The sequence below is a fragment of the Cupressus sempervirens genome, chromosome 3 (genome assembly GCF_028749045.1).
Source record: "Cupressus sempervirens isolate cs-2001-9-10 chromosome 3, ASM2874904v1, whole genome shotgun sequence".
Taxonomy (NCBI): domain Eukaryota; kingdom Viridiplantae; phylum Streptophyta; class Pinopsida; order Cupressales; family Cupressaceae; genus Cupressus; species Cupressus sempervirens.
In genome coordinates this window covers 25330614-25351256 of record NC_143120.1, presented here as the reverse complement: position 1 = coordinate 25351256, position 20643 = coordinate 25330614, and the positions used below count along the sequence as shown (strand labels likewise).

The 20643-nt window shown below is 37.2% G+C and overlaps 1 protein-coding gene across 15 annotated transcripts in view; it reads left to right on the top strand.

The window, feature by feature from the left end:
• Positions 1-20643, top strand: part of LOC149564583 (uncharacterized) — a 292402-nt gene that overhangs the window by 233627 nt on the left and 38132 nt on the right. For all 15 annotated transcript variants that reach the window (XR_016361859.1, XM_089818136.1, XM_089818133.1 and 12 more), the window contains one exon: positions 16176-16411. Coding sequence is in view for 14 of the 15 variants with exons in the window: in XM_089818136.1 (XP_089674262.1) it covers positions 16176-16411 (236 nt within the window). In the remaining variant the exon portion in view is untranslated. The remainder of the gene's footprint in view (positions 1-16175; positions 16412-20643) is intronic.

Here is a 20643-nt window from a genome sequence, read left to right as displayed (position 1 = left end):
TGTACGAAGGTACCTGGCGTGTCCTTTAGGTGTGTCGTTTCTACCTGCGTTGCTCTTTGGATCTCTATGCGGGCTTCCTACAGTCTCTTTTTTTCCTCCGTCGAATCAGGGTAGAGCTTCGCCTGTTTCCAAGTGATTGCCAAAACTTCTTCCTCGTCCATCCTGACAGTAATCAAGTTTACTCCAAACTTCAGGCACTTAGCATCGTCATGATCGCTAGGTCCACACCATCAGCATAGCAACTACGGTGTGTTCGCCGTTGTGCACTCTTGGGCAAAGTGACCCCACAGATTGCATGCGCGGCATTGAACTATTGGCTAACCATTCGCATCATACTGAATTCGACTCCTTTCGCCATTATTGTTGTTGCCGCTATTGTTGTTGTTTTGCCCTCTGCTATTATTCTTGTACCCACCCGAAGTGGCAACATCAATGTTTGCATTTCCGTTCCCTCCTGATGTGGAAGCTGCTTGTGTAAGAAGCACCTACGGAGATCCTCTTGTTTTCATGTTAAAGGGACATTCCTTTGTCGAATGGCCATGATCTGACAAATGTCGCAGAATTGGTTCTTTGGATAGGATCCTTTAGTATCACCATCGGTTTTACACTCTGTACACCACAGCTCACTGCTCTTTGTCTCCCTCTGCATATTTTAAAACTCCTTCATCATGCAGATAATGTCCTTCTGTAGGGCACGAACTTTCTTGCTACTGCCTTCATCGTCGTTTCTATCTTCTCTGGAAGGCTCATCCTCATCCGAATCAAATGAGCTAGTCTTCTTCTTCTTCTTTGTCTTCTGCTCACTTTCGAGGTTCAATGATCTATTCTAAGCTTCCGTGTATGACGACGGCGGCACAATTTTCATTTTCTTCCACAAGTTTGGGCGTAGACCTTCCACGAACCACCTTTTCTGAAGTCCATCCACCCGCTTATTTTCCATTTTGTTTATCAAATCTTTTAATTTCCTGGCGTAGATGCGGACAGTTTCGTTCTTCACTTGCTTAGTATTGAAGATCTCTACTACAATTTCATTATCGTCGTGCAACAGTTGAAATTTGGTTAGAAACTTTTTTTTAATTTTATTCCAACTATCCAGCTTCTGCGGATCTGTACTAGTAAACCAGTCAATTGCCACACCCCGTAGGGTGGCCGAAAATTGTCTCATCCAGTCGTCTTCATCAATTATCTCATTTGCCCTCCAGATCGTTTCACATATTTTGCAATGTCGAATGGGATCGGTGGTACCATCGCCATCGAACTTTGGCAGTTTCTCTTTTGGTCCTGCCATCATAACTAGATGTTGTGGGTTTTGTTGTGTACCTGCGCTGTTTTGCACTCCCGCACTATTCTGAATACCCGCGTTGTTTTGTATCACACCTGCGCTGTTCTGCACACCTGCACTGTTTTGCACACCCACGCTGTTCCGCACACCTGCATTGTTCTGCACACCTACGCTGTTTTTGACACCCGCGCTATTTCCAACACGTGTTGTTTTCGTCAATCATGCTATTTGGTGAAGAAGGGTTTTTGTCAACCGAAGCTGTCTGTTCCGAAAGTATATCTCGGACGAAGAGTTCACTCCACGCTCGTGCTCTCTCGACACTCCGAGCCGTGCGAGTCGATCCCCTTCCGTCTGGATTCTCTTCCCTCGGTGTATGCAGGTTTAGAAACTTCTCCCTTGCTTCTTTCACCAAATCGAGCCACTGTCGAGTCTCTTCCAACAATTTTTTAGTGCTTTTGTGTCCATCGGTAACTTGCTGAAATCTCCGTTTGTGTTCAGCTTGTTGTGCCAAAATTAAATTTTCCTGCGCAGCGCGTATGTTGTCCTTTTCTTTCAACTTATTCTTATTCTTGTTCAACTGATTCGGCATTTAGTCTTCATCCGTTTGTCTGTGCACCAAATCCATCGGGCAACGGCGCCAAATGTTTTACTGTACTTGGTAAAGAAATCAATGCACAGACAATAGATATGAATAGCAGAACTTCTTATTTTATTCGCATATGCCAGAGACATTACATTATGCTTGAATAATGATTTACAATAATCCCGAAGGATGTATAAATACTTTCCGAAGAACCTTCCCGAAGGGGTGCATCGGCTACATAACAAGAATCTTCCTGAAGGGACCCGTCGGCTACATAACAAGAACCTTCCCGAAGGGGTCAGTCGGCTACATAAGAAGAACCTTCCCGACAAGACCCGTCAGCTACACAATATTTACCGATGACAGTGGGAGTCACTATATATGAGTAAAAATAAACATATACATAATCATATGAAAGCTTTTGAAGGTTCAACACGGTTAGATATATTGCTACAAAATTATATGGAAGTATATGAAGGATTAGTACAGTCCAACATGATTTTGCTCAAGAATTTCTTGATAAATTAGGTACAAAATATTGGAAGATTTTCCTTACATTGACTACTTACTTCATCTCCAAGGAAACCAAGTTTTTTGTGAAACTATAAACTATTATTCTTATTAACTGATACCAATAGTCAATACTCCAGCCATTCCTTCAATATCCCATATCTTATCAGTGTATTATTTACATGAATTTTCAATATTATTGATATCAATTTGTTTGTCAATTGTCTATAGATTTTTTCTAGAATAGCTGTAGATAGTATCCATATTCTATAGTTCTTCAATGAGACTTCACTCATAAGTAACTAGTATAGATTAACAAATAGTCTTGGACGTACCTTCCACCAGACCAGCCAGTATTGACCAACCAGGCAGTAGTGCCATGCTGCTACCTTGTCCCAGCAAGCATTGCAGCATACTTTGTGCGGTGTAACATGATAAATGCTGCTCCAAAACAAGCTGAGAATGCGGCTTTGGGCTCCTCTATTCCATCTTCTGTCCCTGCAACCTTCAGGAATTTGAATAATTTACGAGCTCATTGAATTTGAAGATAAATCCACATACTAAAATGTGATATTGCTATCAGGATTTAACTGTGTATTTAATGAGTCAAACTGACCTACCCATGGAAATCATCCCAAGTATCACAATTTGACTTGTTGATTGAAATATTGGTTTTTATTTTACTTTGGAAGCACGAGTTTAGTTCTTTGTAGGAACATCTGAAGTGCAATTATAAGTTTAACTCTTAATCTTTCATAATTGGGAAGGGGGAGGGGGTTTCTACATGTTAAAGTAGATTTCTATGTAGCGGCTTCTGGTCTTTCATAAATTATTTCTAATATATTGCTTATAAGAATCTTGTATTGGTCTATTGTTGATGCTAGAATGACATGATATTTATAATTTATATACAATTTATAAAGTACTTATTAAACTAGATGTAAATCACAATTAATAAGGAAACAATATATCTCTTTTCTCACAAATCCCTTTATATTGAACTCTAGAACTTTCATGATAAGATTGAGATTGAGTTGTAGAGCTAAACAGAGCAGTGTATCCATTAATAAAATGATACATTGTTTGTGCAAGTGTGAGCTTGTTAACTGGTGGTAATACTCCAAATGCATCACAAGCTAGCAGCACAATGTTCTTTGGATGAGGCCAACACAAGGAATCTTTGCATTTGGTATAAACTCGATGAGATAAATGCTCTTGTGTTCTCTGTACAAGTCAAAAATTTGACTTAACCAGAGCTCAAGTTCAATTCAAAACAAATAATTTCTGAAAATCCAAATGAAAAACAATATGATTTTCTTTACCAGTAACAGACTTATTAGAGTAGTCCACTTCCCTTGTATGTTCTTCAAATACAACATTCTCCAAGACTGCCATAACCGAGGACAACAAAATTGAATCCTTAATTACAAAACATTAAAGATTTTCAATCTTGTTTGAAATATTTGGTGGGATTGGTATGTTGCCTGTTCCAAACTGAATAGCATTCCAAATATCAGGCTCCTTCTCTTCTGAGAGATCAGTGCATTTTGCATAGCAACCCCCTCCAATATTAGACACACCATTATTACTCCAACAATTCTCATAATCTCCTATCAATTCCCTCTGATGGTCTATAGACAGAGTTGTCTTTGCAATTCCTATATTGCAGGATCACTTCTTTTTAGTGAATTCGATTAACAAAGGACTTTGAGAACATAGAACATTAGAATTTTGTTTTGAAGACTTTAAGACCATAAACAATAAATATGTTTATTAAGATATAAAAGACTTCCACCACTGGCTGATTGTAATGTCCCCTTTTTAGCATTCATAGCATGTTGTTGTCGTTGGCCTATTTCCCCACTATCTCGTAGGCTAACCAGGACATTAAAGGGACTTAGAGGCCATTTGGCCAAGATAGTTTCAGTTACAGGTCTTTCTGATGGATTTTGAGGCAACTTTGGGCATACTTACTATTTATAGTAAGTCATCTTGGACATGGTCGGACATCCAGTGGCAGCGGTATGTCAATGGTAATTGTTTAAAATCGACAAAAAGACTTGTTTATCATTAATAAGATTTGTTATGCATTGATAAAACTATTTTATAAAGTTAAATTTAAATATTTAACTTTATTAATGCATAGACTATAGTTTGTGGGAAATATTTAAATTAAAAGAGTCCCCTTTATTTTATAACACATTGGAGACATAAGTTACATAAAGGGAGTTATGTTTTATCCCACATTGAGAAAACGAAGGATGGAGCTCTTGTGAGAACACTATAAAAGAAATGGAAGAGCTTCTTTTATGCATGGTTGGAAATATCAAAGAAATTGGAGAATTTTTTGGAGGTTATGTCTCAATAGTTTGAAAGACGAAATCCCTTCAAGCTGAAAATCTTGACGCCGTTGAAAGATATGGTCTTGAAATTCAACAGGGTAGCAATCCAAAAAAGTAGAAACGAAAAAGCAATCCGAAAAAGCAGGCGGAAAAAGCGGAATCGAAAAGGCAAACGGAAAAAACGGAACTGAAAAAGCAGGCGGAAAAAGCGGAATCGAAAAAGCAAGCGGAAAAAGCGGAAACGTAAAAGCAGGCCGAAAAAGCAGTTCGAAAAAGTAAAGCAGAAGGGGCAGGCAGCATTGAAGGAAAATTATTACAGCCATCTACAACCAGGTTCCTTTGTTAGTATTGTTTTTTGTAGGGTATTATAAGCTTTCAGCTGTAAGTGTACATTGTACCAGCATTATCATTTTGTAATCCATGTAAATGCCAAAGTCTTGGCCATATTTCATGAGCATTGTATTAGAAATTTGATTGCAATCAAAAAAATAATAGTTGCTGGTGTCATTTAAGCAATTCAATCTCATTATTTATCAGCTAGATAGTTCGCATACCAATTGTTTGCAAAAATGCCAGCTGGCTGTAGGTGTTCTTTTCTCATGCTTAGATCATAATATATGCACTGAATATTGTCAAAATTAGGAGCACACTCATGTTAGGTCATTGTGTAGTCCATTTTGAGTCTTCTAGCACAAGTTTCTCATTAATGCAAATTGAAAAAAAGTCATTTAAAGCAAACTGAAATACTATATCAGTCATATGTCTCTTGCATGTGAATTGTTTGACAAAATTCTTTGAGCCTTCAATCAGCATTTTTGAGAGCAGATTTGAGGAGGGTTATTACAGTGGTATCAGAGCTTGCTTGCAAAGTGTTTGACGAAATGTCAAACAACTGAAGTATAAAGATTTTTGGTGTTTGAAGAAGTTATAACCTATTGGGGTTATTACACTGATGTGGGGGTAGCCGAGACCGCTCATCGCATATTGACCACACCTCCCCTGGCATGAGGTTTCTCTGAAGCAGAGGTCGATGTGTTCCACGCGAGCCACGATCACCATAATTCTCACACACATTAGCAATTAGCAATATCATTACCTTGTTCACACTGAAGCTGGAGCGCAAACCCTTTCTCCAAAGTTATCACATTTGTAACTATTCTGGAAATGTTTATATAAGCTTGGAGTAAAGATAATTTAATTAAATATTATAATAATAATAAAACATTTCTACCTTCCTCCCTACCCATGAATGTCATGACTGAGAGCTCTTGATAAGAGGGCATGAAGAGAATTGTGGTGCTTTTAACTGTGTCACTGATTATTTATTCTTTCTTACATGGCATCCTTTTTAGATGAACAAGTTTCCTTCTCTTACAAGCTTTTCCCTAATCTCGCTTCTCATTGGCCCATTGATTAGCCATTTCTATCAGATATATCCTCTTCTTTTCAAGAAAACCATCAAAGAGTTGCATTATATGCTTGGGATGCGTATCTTTAACAGTCTAGAAGTGGGATCCCAATCTTCTTCTGTAAATCCTACAACTTCTCTCAGCAGCTAACAACATCACATATAACTGCTACTTCTGTGCTGCCTGAACAACCACACAGCAAGTCATCATTTGACTTTCTGTACTGGAACTATTTACAGTCCTATGATCTGCTGAAAGTACTCAGTACAACAAATCACATAAGAGGCATTACATCTGATTTTTTTCCTAATTTTTAAGAGGCGGGAAGTGTGTGGATGACTGGTCACATCGAAGGAACAGAGGACAGAAATAGAAAAGTATGCAGAGAGAACAAAGAAGTGATTCGCGAGGCTGAAAATGTGGGATGGGATTGGGTGCATGATTTAAGAACACATGAATATGGAGAAGTCTATGTTGCAGATGATAAGAGATACATCAAATCATTTAGACCAAATTCTCATTCTAAACTGCAGTAAAAATTAATTAAAAAATTATATCATTTTCTAGGCATCCAGCTATAGCTTGTTCTGGCGGTCATAAGTATGAAGCTTAATGGGAAGTGCAAGGGACCGTATTCAAGCCATTGCAGGCAGGGCATCCTAAAATAGTACCGTGTTAAACTCGATAGAAGAGCTCTCAAATAGAGAAGTCAATGCACAAAATTGAATTGGTGAAAAGCTTCAAGAAGCCTCCCAGAACTGATGCCTTCACAGTATAGTTTCTTGGTGCCATCAATGCACTAAGTGGGATCTATGGACATTCTATTTGCTCAGTTGATCAATGATCCATTATGCTTGGTTCTAGAGTAATATGAACACAACCTTTTTGATACAGGGTAAAGATTGTAGTGATTTGTAAAATCTGATTTGATTCTCAAATCTTATTTGAAGATCTAATTTTATTTTTAAAACTCCAAACCACCTCCCAACAAAAATCAGACCAGCTGTTTTGAAGCATCAAACAGGCTTGGGCTGAAATGCCCACCTATAATAGCCTATCGGCTAATTATTAATTTAGAAATATTAATTAAAAAGATATTAGTCTAAAAAGTATAATAGAAAAATAAACAAGAAAATAGCCACATCCTAATTTTCTAAATTGTAATTAAGATTTTTCTATATTCTCTTTATATTTTGCTATTAGAAATATCATTATGCTTAGTTAGAAAAGTAAATATAATAATATAGAAATAATGTGCTTTTCTAATAATAACAATTTCTTGCTTTTTATTAGTGGTCATAGTTAATGAGTTCTTTGAAAGTAATAGGAATACCATGAACAATAAATTTTAGAGAAAAACAATTCAATGCTCATCATTAAAAAGGGATCGTCAATTTTTTGAAAATATTAATTTATAATCTATTATATATAATTATTTTTAATTATTTTTCAAATATAATTATGTTATATTTTTTGAATTAATTTTTGAAACTACAACTTCACCCTTAATTGAGACTCAAACTCTAACATTAAATATTCCAGTTTCAAATTACAATATTACCCTAAATAAATTGAAACTTACCCAACAAAATTGATTCTTGGCTCTAACACTAAGTTGAGTTGAGATCTAAATTTAGAGAGAGAGGGGGGGGGGAGAGAAAGAGAGAGGGGTGAGTAGGGAGCATATCTAGAGCGAGCGAGAGGCGAGGGATCCTATTATGTTTTTAATAGAAAGAGGACTTAGAGAGAGGGTGATTAGGGGGTATATATAAAGATAGAGAGGTAATGGATAGTGGAGGGAGGGAGATATGGAGATATGGAGAGAGAGAGAGAGAGAGAGAGATGGGGGAAGAGATTAAAGAGAGAGGGAGGGAGAGGGAGAGAGATATTGTGGGAGGGAGTTGGAGAGAAGGTGATTAGGGGGCATATCTAGGGAGAGAGGCAAGGGACTCTATTATGTTTTTAATAAAGAGAAGATAGAGCTTAGAGATAGGGGTAGAGAGAGGGATATGATGATGAGATAAGAGAGGCGAGATAGTGAGCTCAAAGAAGGTGATTAGGGGGCATAAATGTAGAGAGAGGAAAGAGATAGGGGAGGGAGGAAGAGATTGAGAGAGAGTGTGGAAGGGATAACAGAGAGGGAGAGAAGGGGGGTAGATATTAGGCAACATATTGAGAGAGAGAGAAGGTGATCAAGGGGCATATCTAGAGAGAGGAGCAAGGGATCCTATTATGTTGTGAGTGATCTAAATTACGAATTCAGGTTACAAACGTAGTGTAGAACTTGCGATATTGTGACTAAATTGAAAACAATTAAAATGCAGCAGTAGATGTTCTGCAAGCCAAAAAGTAATCCATTCATTTCGAAAAATAGAGTTTATACAAGTTTGATGGATCCCAAGGGTCACCATTATCCCTTGGATATGAAAACGAAAAGTCCACATGCTAATTAATTACAAAATAAACTCTAACAACTATAAAAACTTAAAGCTATGTAGAAGTAGTAAATTTCTACTTGTTTCTACTTGTAGCTCGAAATCACAAACTGCCAGAATTTCTAGAAAGATCTTGTAGAGTTCTACATTTATTGTCTGAAGTCTTAGATGTAGTGCTTCTACATTTATTGTCTGAAGTCTTAGACGTAGGGCTTTGACCTCTTAGCCCTGTCGAAGCCCAGAAATGCCCTAGAGACCTTCGAAAATGCAAAATACTAGAACATAGAAAATATTGAAAAAATAGATTTGGATATTTTCCCTTTTTTGCTTGTGCCAACATACTTTGCATCTTCCTGGACTGTGTTTTGATCGGTGAAAGAAAGCTTAGAGATAGGGGTAAAGAGTGGGATATGATGGTGAAATAAGAGATGGGAGAGAGTGAGAGAGAAGGTGATTAGGGGTCATATATATAGAGAGAGGAAAGGGATAGGGGAGGGAGAGAGAGATTGGGAGAGAGTGGGGAAGGGATAAGAGAGAGGGAGAAAACATAGATGGATATTAGTTGGTGTCATGTCCCCATTTTTGGAGGCAATTTGATTTAATTAATTAGGTTGTCCAAAATAATGAATATTTTATGAGGATGACTAATTAATTATTTTAATTAATTAAATAAGTGGTATTAAGTTAATTATTTATAAAGTTATCAAATAAATAAATATTAAAAGGTAACTTTATATCTAATTAATTTAATAAAGTGACTTGAATTATAAAATATTTTATAAAGTCACTAAATAGATAAAATAAAATAATGTTCTAGAAGCTTCTGAAGAAAGTGGAGAAAAAAGAATAAATAGGCACCCCCGGGCTTCATTCTGATTATCCAGATTTGTTGTTGTCGTTGTTTGTTGTTGATGGTTGTGGAGCCTAGGGTTTCTGCAGTTGTCTTTGGCCATTGGGAACGAAAACTCTCAATTGGTAGGCAATTTTGAGGGTGTAAAATATCACTTGAATTATTGCAGTTGGGAGAAAGTTCCTTCAGACTTTCTATTGGAGCTTCATTGGTGACACTTAGCGGTCTTTGGCCAAGTTTTTGTATGGTTTGATTTGGAGCATTGCTGGAGACAATTTGTAATCGAGATCTTCATTCTTGGAGGTTGATTTGCATTGTGCATACTCAGATTCAGATTTCAGTCCATCTAGATTCTCATGGCAGTGTATTGAGTCCAACGATTTCATACATTGAAGCCCTCATGTGCATTGATTCTCTTCTTTCATTAGGGTACACCATTTGTGGAAGCCTTGTGTTGGTCTGTGGTAATTGGAAAGGGCATTTGGAGGCATTTTCGTACCCCTATTATCAGATTACAGTCTTAGTTGCTGCAGACAATGATACCATGTTTTTGTTCATAGAGGTTCCTAGAGCCATCGAATTCATGCTCTAAAAGTGGCGCTTGGTTCACAAAGAAGTGGAGATCATTTTAGGTGCTTGTGTTGGCACTTGGAGGCAGCCAATAATTTATTAAAAATTATCTTCTCCAAACAGGGGCGGCAGCTAGAGAGGCACAACTTGGGCACTTGAGGAGGTTATTTTCTGTTCAGTGGGATTGCAATTCATCTATTCTCTAAGGCGACTTCATATGCCAGGTTTGATGTGTATTTTCATAGTTGCCTTTCACTATAGAGTGTTGTTGTAACTATCATTTTGTATCAGACCTATCATTCATTAATAGATACATCATTCATTTTTACATTTCTCACAATGGTATCAGCAATCCATGGCTTTAGTTGTATTTAATCATGCATGTGATTAGCGTACTGCTGTAGGGGAGTATTAAAGCTAGATATTTAGTATTGCATTAGTTTTCATTGGCAGCTGTAGGTGCATATTACTTTACCAGCAATCATCATATTTTGATATCTTTGTAAATGCCAAGAGTCTTGGCTAACTTAGTATGAATATTGTATTGATACTCATTCTCAATCAAGGAGATACAATTGCTGGTCATAAATAGTTGTCTTTGAGCGTTAATATATCATTTCTTATCAGCCAGTTAGTTTGCATACCAACTGTTTGTTAAAATACCAGTTGGCTGTAAGTGATATTTTCATGATTAGAACTCATATATGCATTCACTATTGCCAAAATTAGTTGCATATCTATGTTAGGCCATTGCTTAGACAATTTTGTAAGCATTCTCTTTGAGGCAAATCCAAACAAGAACCACTACAGCAATCTACAAAGTTATATCAGTCAGATGACCCTTGCTTGCAAAGTGTTTGACGAAATGTCAAACAACTGAAGTATAAAGATTTTTTGTGATTGAAGCAGTTATAACCTGTTGGGGTTATTACAGTGGTATCAGAGCATTTTTCTTGCCATCCTGTTGGGTGAGAACCGAATTACATGAGTGATCAACACTCTACTTTATCCAGAATGGACAGGTATAGTACAGAGTCTCAGAGGGCACGATCTTGGACAATTGATAGACACAGTATCCAGAGCCAGAATAGTAGAAAGGATGGTTATTTAGACATTCGAGATGAACTTAGGAAAATAAGCCATAACATGTCTGAACTGTTGGTTAAGCACCATCGTATAATGAATGACATGCTGTCCGACCCAGCTAAGGTGGATAAGTTGACTGGATTTCTATTTGGCAGATCTTCTCGCAAAGCACCGACTGATACAGTGAGGGATGTTACCAAGAACCTTAATGAGGAGTTTGAGAAACAAGCTTGCAACTAGGCAGAGGTTTCAGTTCAGCCACAGGAAGAAGTGGTCAAGCATATTACACTGATGGATAGTAACTGTCAACTTGATACTCAAGTTGAGACAGTTGTATACAGGTTGCCAAAGGGTGATGTCTCCGGTACTCAGGATGGTTTGGTTCCAACAAGCAGTGACTACAGCGTAGTGGATTCAGATGATGATTATAAGGATGTTGTTGTGCATGATGGTGAGATACTTGGTAGAGATGAGCAGACATTGAGCATTCATGACTTTGCTGAGAGAGAGTACCAGGCACAGTTAGATGCTTCGTCACATGAGGTTGAGGCTGGTAGTACTTCACATGATTTGTCCAGCCAGCTCAAGGTGAGCGAAGACAGTATTGTGACTTCATTATCTCATCATGACAGGATGTGAGATATGATAGAGGATCACATCCGGATGATTCAGTTACAGGGTAGACATAAGGGAGTTCAGGCAAAGTCTTCTTGTGTTAACTTACAGGTGAGTAGGGAAGGAATGGGAACGATGAAGTTGACTTATTTACATCTTCTATCAGATCGTGACCATCTTCTTAGCCTTGTCGGAGACTATTCAGATGCCTTGAGGAGGAAGGAGGAGGAAGTTGACAGGCTTTCTCACGAGCTTGAGGACACTCGAGCTTCTTTGGTGAATACTCCATTGGCATTACAGGACTGGGAGAGACATGGGGATAAGCATGGCATGGAGTTGAGTTTAGTTTCATCTTGCACTCCTGATACTCAGCTTTCTGCGGCATGTAAATCATATATGTTCGTTGATAATGTTGTGAGTTCATCTTGCATTCACATCCAGGATACAGGGACAATGTCAGACAGGTATGTGGAGTTAGTTGGTATTGGTCATATTACTCAGGTGAGGAGTTTGCTTGAGTTACCAGCTAGTTCTAGTTTACGGATATGGACTCGAGATTGTTATATTGGCATTTGGGATTCAGTTGACTGGAGATCTTTAACACTTTTTGGTAGCAGTGATTGTTTGGGTGCTATCATGGATTTGATTAGCAGATTGCATGGTGTTGTCTTTTCATGCGGCAGCAACTTGTCCGATGTTGGTATTAGTTTTTATACACCGGTGTTGGGCTTTGTTCATATATCCAGTCGACCATTCTTGCTGGAATTTGTTGATGATCTTTCATTTTTGGCAGTGTGTACAGATGAGTCCCAAGATCATATAGGCATTGATGACATCTAGGAGGATGTAGTGGGCAGAGTTGAAGACTTAGTTTCCTTGGCAGTTTCTTTTGGTACAGAGGAGTTGGACAGCGGTGCTACAGTTTTTAATACTCCGTATGTTGATATGAGCCTTGGAGTTGATTTGCAGGATATGGATGGTAATACTCTAGAGACCAGTAACTTTGAGGATACTCCTTTAGACAGTGCATCAGAGGAGGTTTGTAGGAGACAGTCTAGCCAGTGCCATCATGTGTCTAGTCAGTTGAGAGTTAGTGAGCGAGACATTGCTATCGCTTGCCAGCATTTCGATGTTGCTCGTCAATTGTTAGCAGTTTATGGATGGGGTTCTCCTACTAGTGATGAGCAGGGAGGCAGTTTTCTTTCCTTGACAGAGATCCACTCTTTATAGGAGGCTATTCGGATTCTAAGAAAGAAATATATGCAGTTGGTAGCCGACAAAGATTATCTTATGGAGTGGGGGAGTACAGCATATGATGCATTATTGGCCAAGGAAGATGAGGTGAGTGAGCTTACTCAGCAGCTCGAGGTGACTTCTGAGATTCTTGAGAGTACACAGTTGGCTTTCGAGGAGTCACAGTTTCATTTGGCTAAGGTGACCATGGAGTAGGAGTGACTGCAGTCTTTACCAGATTCTGTACAGTCACAAGCTGTGATGTCTGGTGATCCGAGGATGTCCATGGTCGAAATTATCAGAGACAGTGGAGATGGGGATGCATCCATCCTTGATACTAACATTGGCATATCAGGTTCGTTCCCACTAGAGTCAGGTTCAGTTGAGTCGGGTGCTGCAGCAGATTGTTGTATGCCTGACATGGTGGTGGCCTCTAGTACTGATGGCACGGAGACTAGAGATGTTGTATCAAAGATCATGTGTGATGTTAGTGAGCCGACAGTTGGCATGGTTTCTGCTAGTAATACTACTCCCTGGTATCAGCATGTCTAGAGAGAGAGAGAGAGAGATGGTGATTAGGGGGTATATATAGAGAGATTCCAAGGATCCTATTAGGTTTTTAATAGAAAGAGAACTTAGAGATAGGGGTGAACAGAGGGTGATTAGGGGCTATATATAGAGAGGGGTAATGGAATGTGTAGGAAGTGAGAGAATGAGAGAGAGAAATAAAGGAAGGGATATAAGAGAGAGGGAGAGAGATATTAGGGGGCATATATAGAGAGTGGGAAGGGATAGGGTAGAGAGAGAGACCCTATTATGTTTTTAATAGACAAAGAACACAAAGATAGGAGTAGAGAAAGGGTGATTAGGTGGTATATATAGAGAGAGGTCATGGTATATATGAATACATATATATGTACATATATATACATACAAATGTACATATATATACACATATATGTATATGTATGTATGTATGTATATATAGAGAGATAGATAGGGGAGCGAAGAGAGATCCTTATATTTTATTTTAGAGAGATAGAGAGAGAGAGAGAGAGAGAGAGAGAGAGAGAGAGAATTCTGGCCATTATTCTAACCATAACCTAAGCCTTAACTCTAACTCTAACCCTACCCTCAACCTCAACCTTTAACTCTAATTATGAACTTTATCCCAACCTTCCCTATAACCTTAACCATATGCATGCATACCTTAACATGAACCCAAATAAACTATAATCTAAATACTAACCATAATCCTAACATCTAATCATAATTATAATCCTAACCTTAGTAAATTTTAATTATAATTGTTAACATAATAATGCTACTTTTCACTTTAATATTAATCTCACTTGATCCCTAACCCTAACCCCCAGCCTACTCCTAACTATAATTCTAATTGTAACCATTAACATATTACTACTAACTTTAAACCGTTCATGCTAGCTATAACCATAATTTTACCATTAAACCTAGGTGAAATTCTAAGGTTAACTATCATACTAACCTTAGTTCTATCGCTAACCCTAACACTAGCCTTAAGATTAATCCTAATTACACCATTGACCTTAGCTATTACCCTAACACTAACACTAACCTTAACCATAACCCTAACTTTAACCTTAACCACATGATAGTAGCACTAATCGTAATACTAACACTATATGTAACACTAGCCCTTAACCTTATATAATTATAGATTAAAATTCATATAATATCATAACACTCTCTCTAGCCTTAACATTAACCTTAACCGTAACTCTACACTAACATTAACCATAACTACAACAGTAACCATAGCAATGACCCTTACTGCCATATATATATATATATATATATATATATATCAGCATATTATATACATAATTATGCTAATATATAAGTATATTATATAATATCCTATATATATATAAGTACCATTTATATAATATAAGTATCCTAACTGCAACCATATCAATAAAAGAGTTTTAAAAATTAGAAAACAAATTTTTTTTTAAAATTATTATCATCCAAAATTCTTCAAAAATGTCTTCTACGATGCACTACGACTGCTACTAGCTTGTGTGTACGCCGAGAGTCATCCTTCTCGAGGCGCATATTTTCATCAAATCCTTTTTTTGTGTGTGTGAGTTAGGATTTGATGAAAATAGGCACCTCAAGAAAGACCCCTCTCTCTCTCTCTCTCTCTCTCTCTCTCTCTCTCTATATATATATATATATATATATAAGCTAGTTACTTATCTGTAAACATAGCATATTTTTTTAGTTTGCTATGTAATTTACTCTAAATGCGAATTTAGAGAGTTGGCAAGGGTTTCAAGTTTCAGTTTCGGTTCTGAGTGTTTCAGAAGTTCATGTCAGCCTTAAGGCCATGGGTTTTCTGCTATTAATTTGTATTTTCTGTTATTTGATCATAATAAATTTTGGTATGGAGTTTGTAGAGTTTTCTTAGAAGTTGTGTGAAAATCAGTATGTTTGGGTTTAATTCTGCTTCCTCTTTTGTAAGAAGTGCAGCAGATGTCATTTTCTGTTTGCAACAATTTACAACAGAAAAACTAATATATTTTCATGTTGCAAACCAATTCCATGAAAGTTTGCATAAGAGCAGTGTGTTTTCAGAGTTCATTTCTTTTGCCAATTTACATTGTTTCTACTGTTTGCACGCTTTAAATAAAGAAGCATCAAAAGGGTTTTCAGATCTAATAATTTATTTGTCAAGGGACATTATAGTACTTTCCAATGATATATAGGAACCTCCATGTCTTCAAGGGCGAATTCATATCTGAACTTATATTAGAGTTATGTTTAAATGCATATTCGTTGGGCATTGCATGTTAAGTAGGGGGTGTTATTACACCAACAGAAGCCGTGTATGATTGTAAAAGATTTTCTTCTCATGAAATATTTCTCCCATTTCTGTTCTTAAAAATCTATTACTAATTTGTTTTTTCGAATTAAAACTTGTTCAAAGTTATGATATGAATAATAATTAAACAAGCATAATTTCTATAAAAAATTGAGATTAACATTGCTTTTTTCTTACTGCCTTTGAACCAAATTACATTTACCATGAAGTAATTTAAGCTTTAGATTCTTTACTTTTGTCTTTTATGTATTGGTTAACATTGTAAATTGTAATAGTTGTCTTCATTTCATTTTCAAAATTGTGGATTTGGAGGAAAGTTCTAACATACTGTATGTGTTTCTTTACATCATATATTAGTTTCTTGAATCTTAATGCAAGCATGTTGAAATTGCAGTTGGAGAAAGGAACAAGGACATGGGAGAGGATCGTAGCAGAAGCTGCAAGAACTCTCCCTGGCCGAGAAAATGGTGGAAATTGTGACATAAAAAATCTCAGCAAGGGCTGCAAAGTGTACTTCCCAGTTTTTGTGGAAGGTGCAAATCTCAGTATGGGTGACATGCATTTTTCTCAGGGTGATGGTGAGATAGCATTTTGTGGTGCTATTGAAATGAGTGGCTTTCTTGAGTTAAAGTATTCCCATTGTTCCCTATCTTACATCTGAATCTATTTTTCCATTAAAATTATGATCTGCATGCTAGTAATTTGTTGTCTTTCTTTTTAACTTCTTTTAGGTTTCAATAATGCATAACAAATTGGAAAGAACAAATGTTTGAGAGGGTTCTATCAGGATCAACACTAGAGAATAATTTCATAAGTTGTACACACATTTGTATTGCATCTACAGCTTTTCCACACACACGCAGGATAACAAAACATAGCCAGTTTTTTGAATTGCTCTTGGTTCTCACCATACAAGAGTGATAATATCTCTATGTATCTTGTTCAGGTTACAAAAACAGGTACACATGGTGGCCAGAATTTTTCATATCAGCCTTATAGCCTTACACTCAACTGTGCATATAATCAACTGTATACTTTGTGTAGGCTTTATACATTGCCTTTAATAATAATAGTAACAAATAATAGAAATTCATTCTTAATTACTAATTATTATTAATATAAGTTGTAATTGATATTTAATAATAAATAAATAAAAACTACAGTGATGAGGAAAAATAAAAGAAAGGTCGGTGACTAAGAGGGTTTCTTTCATTTTCTGAAGGTCATGAAAATCATATAGAACATGATAACAAAGGTTTTTCAGTTGTGGCAGCCATAGTTGCCTTACACCCAACTACACATATAATCAACTGCCTAATTTGTGTAGGCTTTATGCATTGCCTTTAATAATATTAACAAATAATAGAAATTTAATATTAATTAGTAATTATTATTAATATAAGTTGTAATTGATATTTAATATACGCGATAGTACTCTATCCTAACCGTCTCGCGGCTTCCACCCAGGAGTAGGGTTGCTACCTGTGATAGGGAGCTGTCGGGAGGCTTCAAGGGTGATATACTCGTGATCTGTGCTTGATAAAAGCGCAGTGGACCTGTGAGAGAACCATCTATTCAATAAATAAATAAAAACTATAGTGATACAGAAAAATAAATGAAAGGTTGTAGACAGCAATTATGCCAATAGTAATTAATATACTTTTGTTATTTTTGTTGATGTTTGGTAGCTTCTATCAAATAAATCTATATGTAATTATATATGAGATATAATTTATATATATAAAACAATGATTAATGTTATTATATTAATTATCAAATTAATGAATAGACATGTCCCATGAAAGGACATGTCTCTTCTTATCCTTTTCTCATTATAAATAAGAGGCCGTTACCATTTGGAACACACATACCAAAAGACATGGCAGTGCTTAGTACATTTGCAATGATCCTCAAAAACACAACATGGTATCAGAGCATACTGCAGATGTATGAAAGCCAGAAAGGAATAATAAGATTATCCATAAAGGGATTGTTTTGGATATAGAAGATTTTACTAAGAGCTATCGTGACAGAAATAAACAATCATGAAGAACAAGGGATTGATTAGAACTAAAAACTTGAAAGGAAGGAGAGTGGCATTGATGAAGAAGTATTGGGCATTTATGCATGGAGATGACTCAACACAAAGTCAGGAATACACGAATGCATAACTGATTTTTGCATGTTCTATTTCAATGAAAATCTAATTGATCTATTCTTTGTTCTCTATGAGAAGATACCCATGTAACACTGGAGAACAAATGCTCATTCCTTGTGTGGCCGAGTATAACAACATGGAACCAAAGCGTAAACGACATACTTGAGGGATTTAAGACCCTACTAAATGCAAGGGAGTCATACTCAATGTAATGTCCCCTCTTTAGTTCGACATGGCATTGATCATGGATTTGCCTATTCCAGACTCTCGTAGGCAAATGGTGTGGAAAGAGAGTCAATTCTGCGGATCAGATAGTCATATCTTGCTCTTGAAGAAGTGTTAAGAGGTTATATTTTATCATTATGTGATATTGGGGCCCACATGTTATAATTTTAATTTGAGTTGCACTTTTTTATTTTATAAAATTACTTTATTATCAAAAGTGCATTATAATGAGAAATTATAAAGGATGTTTCTAGAAGTTCTAGCAACTTCTTAGAAAAGTGAATAAATAGAGGGCTGGGCCTCTCATTTGGACATGCTTGGATTGGAGAACTCTTCTACTTCTTCATTGTGAAGACATTTGTGGACTTTGGATCTGCAAATTATTCGATCTTTGGGAACGAATCACTCCCTTGGATTTGCGACTTTGAGGGTGTGAAATATCACCTGAATTGTTGCATAATTGGAGTTGGTATTCAGCCATCTCATTGGAGCTTATTGAGAATTCGTTGTTAGGGTTTGTTTTTGGTTGGAATAAGGATTTCAGATTTGCCCTATCATTGGAGAAGCATTTGACAAGAGTTTGAAGACAGAATAAGTGCATTTTCAGAATTGGCAAAGCAAGGTTCGGAACCACATAATTGCTCATATCTCCTCAACCCCTTGGAGTTATTTTTTTATGGTTTTACAGGGTTACTACCTAACCCTAGGCGCCCATTTTCCTTGCATTTGGGGGTCCCAAAACCCTAATATTATTTTATTTCAGCAGCCGTACAGGTACGGCCTGGTACGGCCTTGCTAGTTTGGGCAGCAGCAGCAAATTAAGGACAGTTTGGGGGTGCGGTTGGAGGTCTTCATCAACGATCTGCAGCAAAACGTGGTGTTCTTCCATAGTTCTTCAAACCGGGTTCTTGCATTCTGAAATATATGTCAATTTTTGGGTAAATTTGCTATCATACAGTCATTGTAATAATCAGTCCAGAATTGGTAATAAAATAATTTCAGAATTTATTGCATTGTAATTGAAATATAGTTCAATGGCTTTATATATATTGTAATTTTGTGATTATATTCTGAAAGTATCAAATCTGAAATTACCATATTCTGAATATTGTTACTGTTACACGCCAAGTGTTTGACAAAATTCCTAAGTTCAGTTTGAGGGTTTCTGTGGCCTTTATAGAGAGGGTCATTATAGTGGTATCAGAGCTATAAGTCCTGCCATCCTGTGGAGGTCTTATAGGGAATTTGGAACAGCTGGATAGGAGGGAAAGTGTTTGACGAAATGTCAAAACACTAAAATCAGAGCATGCGACAAAGGCCTTATAATTTCCGCAATACCAAAGCAAGACAAGATAGGATTTCAGACCTGCAGAGCGAACAGTCTAGCTCATCTATCCAGGTGGACATAGAATCCAGTCATACTGACACAGGGGAGGTATTCTTTGATCAAGACTACGACTACAATATGGATAGAGGTGGGAATATTGGTCCAGATCAGCGAGAGGAGAGATTTTTACAGTTATTAGACACTTTGGCACAGGGACAGCGATTAGCAGAACAGAGAGCACAGGAACAGAACCAAAGAATGGAGCTTATGATGCAGATGATGGCTCGACAAATGGGGTTGAACGCTAACATAGGTGGAGGAAATAATCAGAATGGTCACAATCAGAATGGGAATAATCAGGATGAGATACATAATGGAGGCGAACAAATTGGGAACAATTTCGGTCATGCCCCCCAGCAAGCTAGAACAGTGAGTTCGAGGCCTATGATTCCTACGTTCCTTCCTAGAGCTCCAGAGCAGCCGGTACCAGAACCCCAAATCACTGACATACAGGATCAACTAAGGAGAGATTGGGAAGTAGGAGGTCCAGATTTTACAGCTGCAATCACCTTTAGAGAGTATATGGATGTGCGGATGAAGCATATGCCCCGTGGACAAGACAGGACTCAGAACTATGAGCTACGAAAGAAAGTAGGCAAACTACAGTTACCATATTATGATGGCTCGGGGAAGTCTACAGCAAGAGCTTGGGTTCAAAAGCTTGACACATACTTTCAATTGAACCCTATGTCTGAGGAAGAAGCTATTAAGTATGCAGGAATTCACCTGGATGGGTTAGCACACGAATGGTGGCATCATGGTATGATCACTATGGGTCATGCACACATTACCTCATATGTGGAGTTTACGGAGAGACTGATTGAACGTTTTGATAAGAAAGATCCAGAACTCCATTTCAAGGAATTAGCCCAGCTTAAACAGTGGGGATCATTGGAAACATACATTTCAGAGTTTCAGAAACTTGCAGTGTTAGTAACAGATGTATCTGAACGAAGGCTATTGGTTTTATTTATGGATGGGTTAGTTGATCCGTTGAGAGGGTGGATTAAAGCTCTCAACCCTCCCACTTTGCAGGAAGCCATTAAGAAAGCTCGTGACATGGATTCCTCTTCAGCTTCAAAAAACAAATTT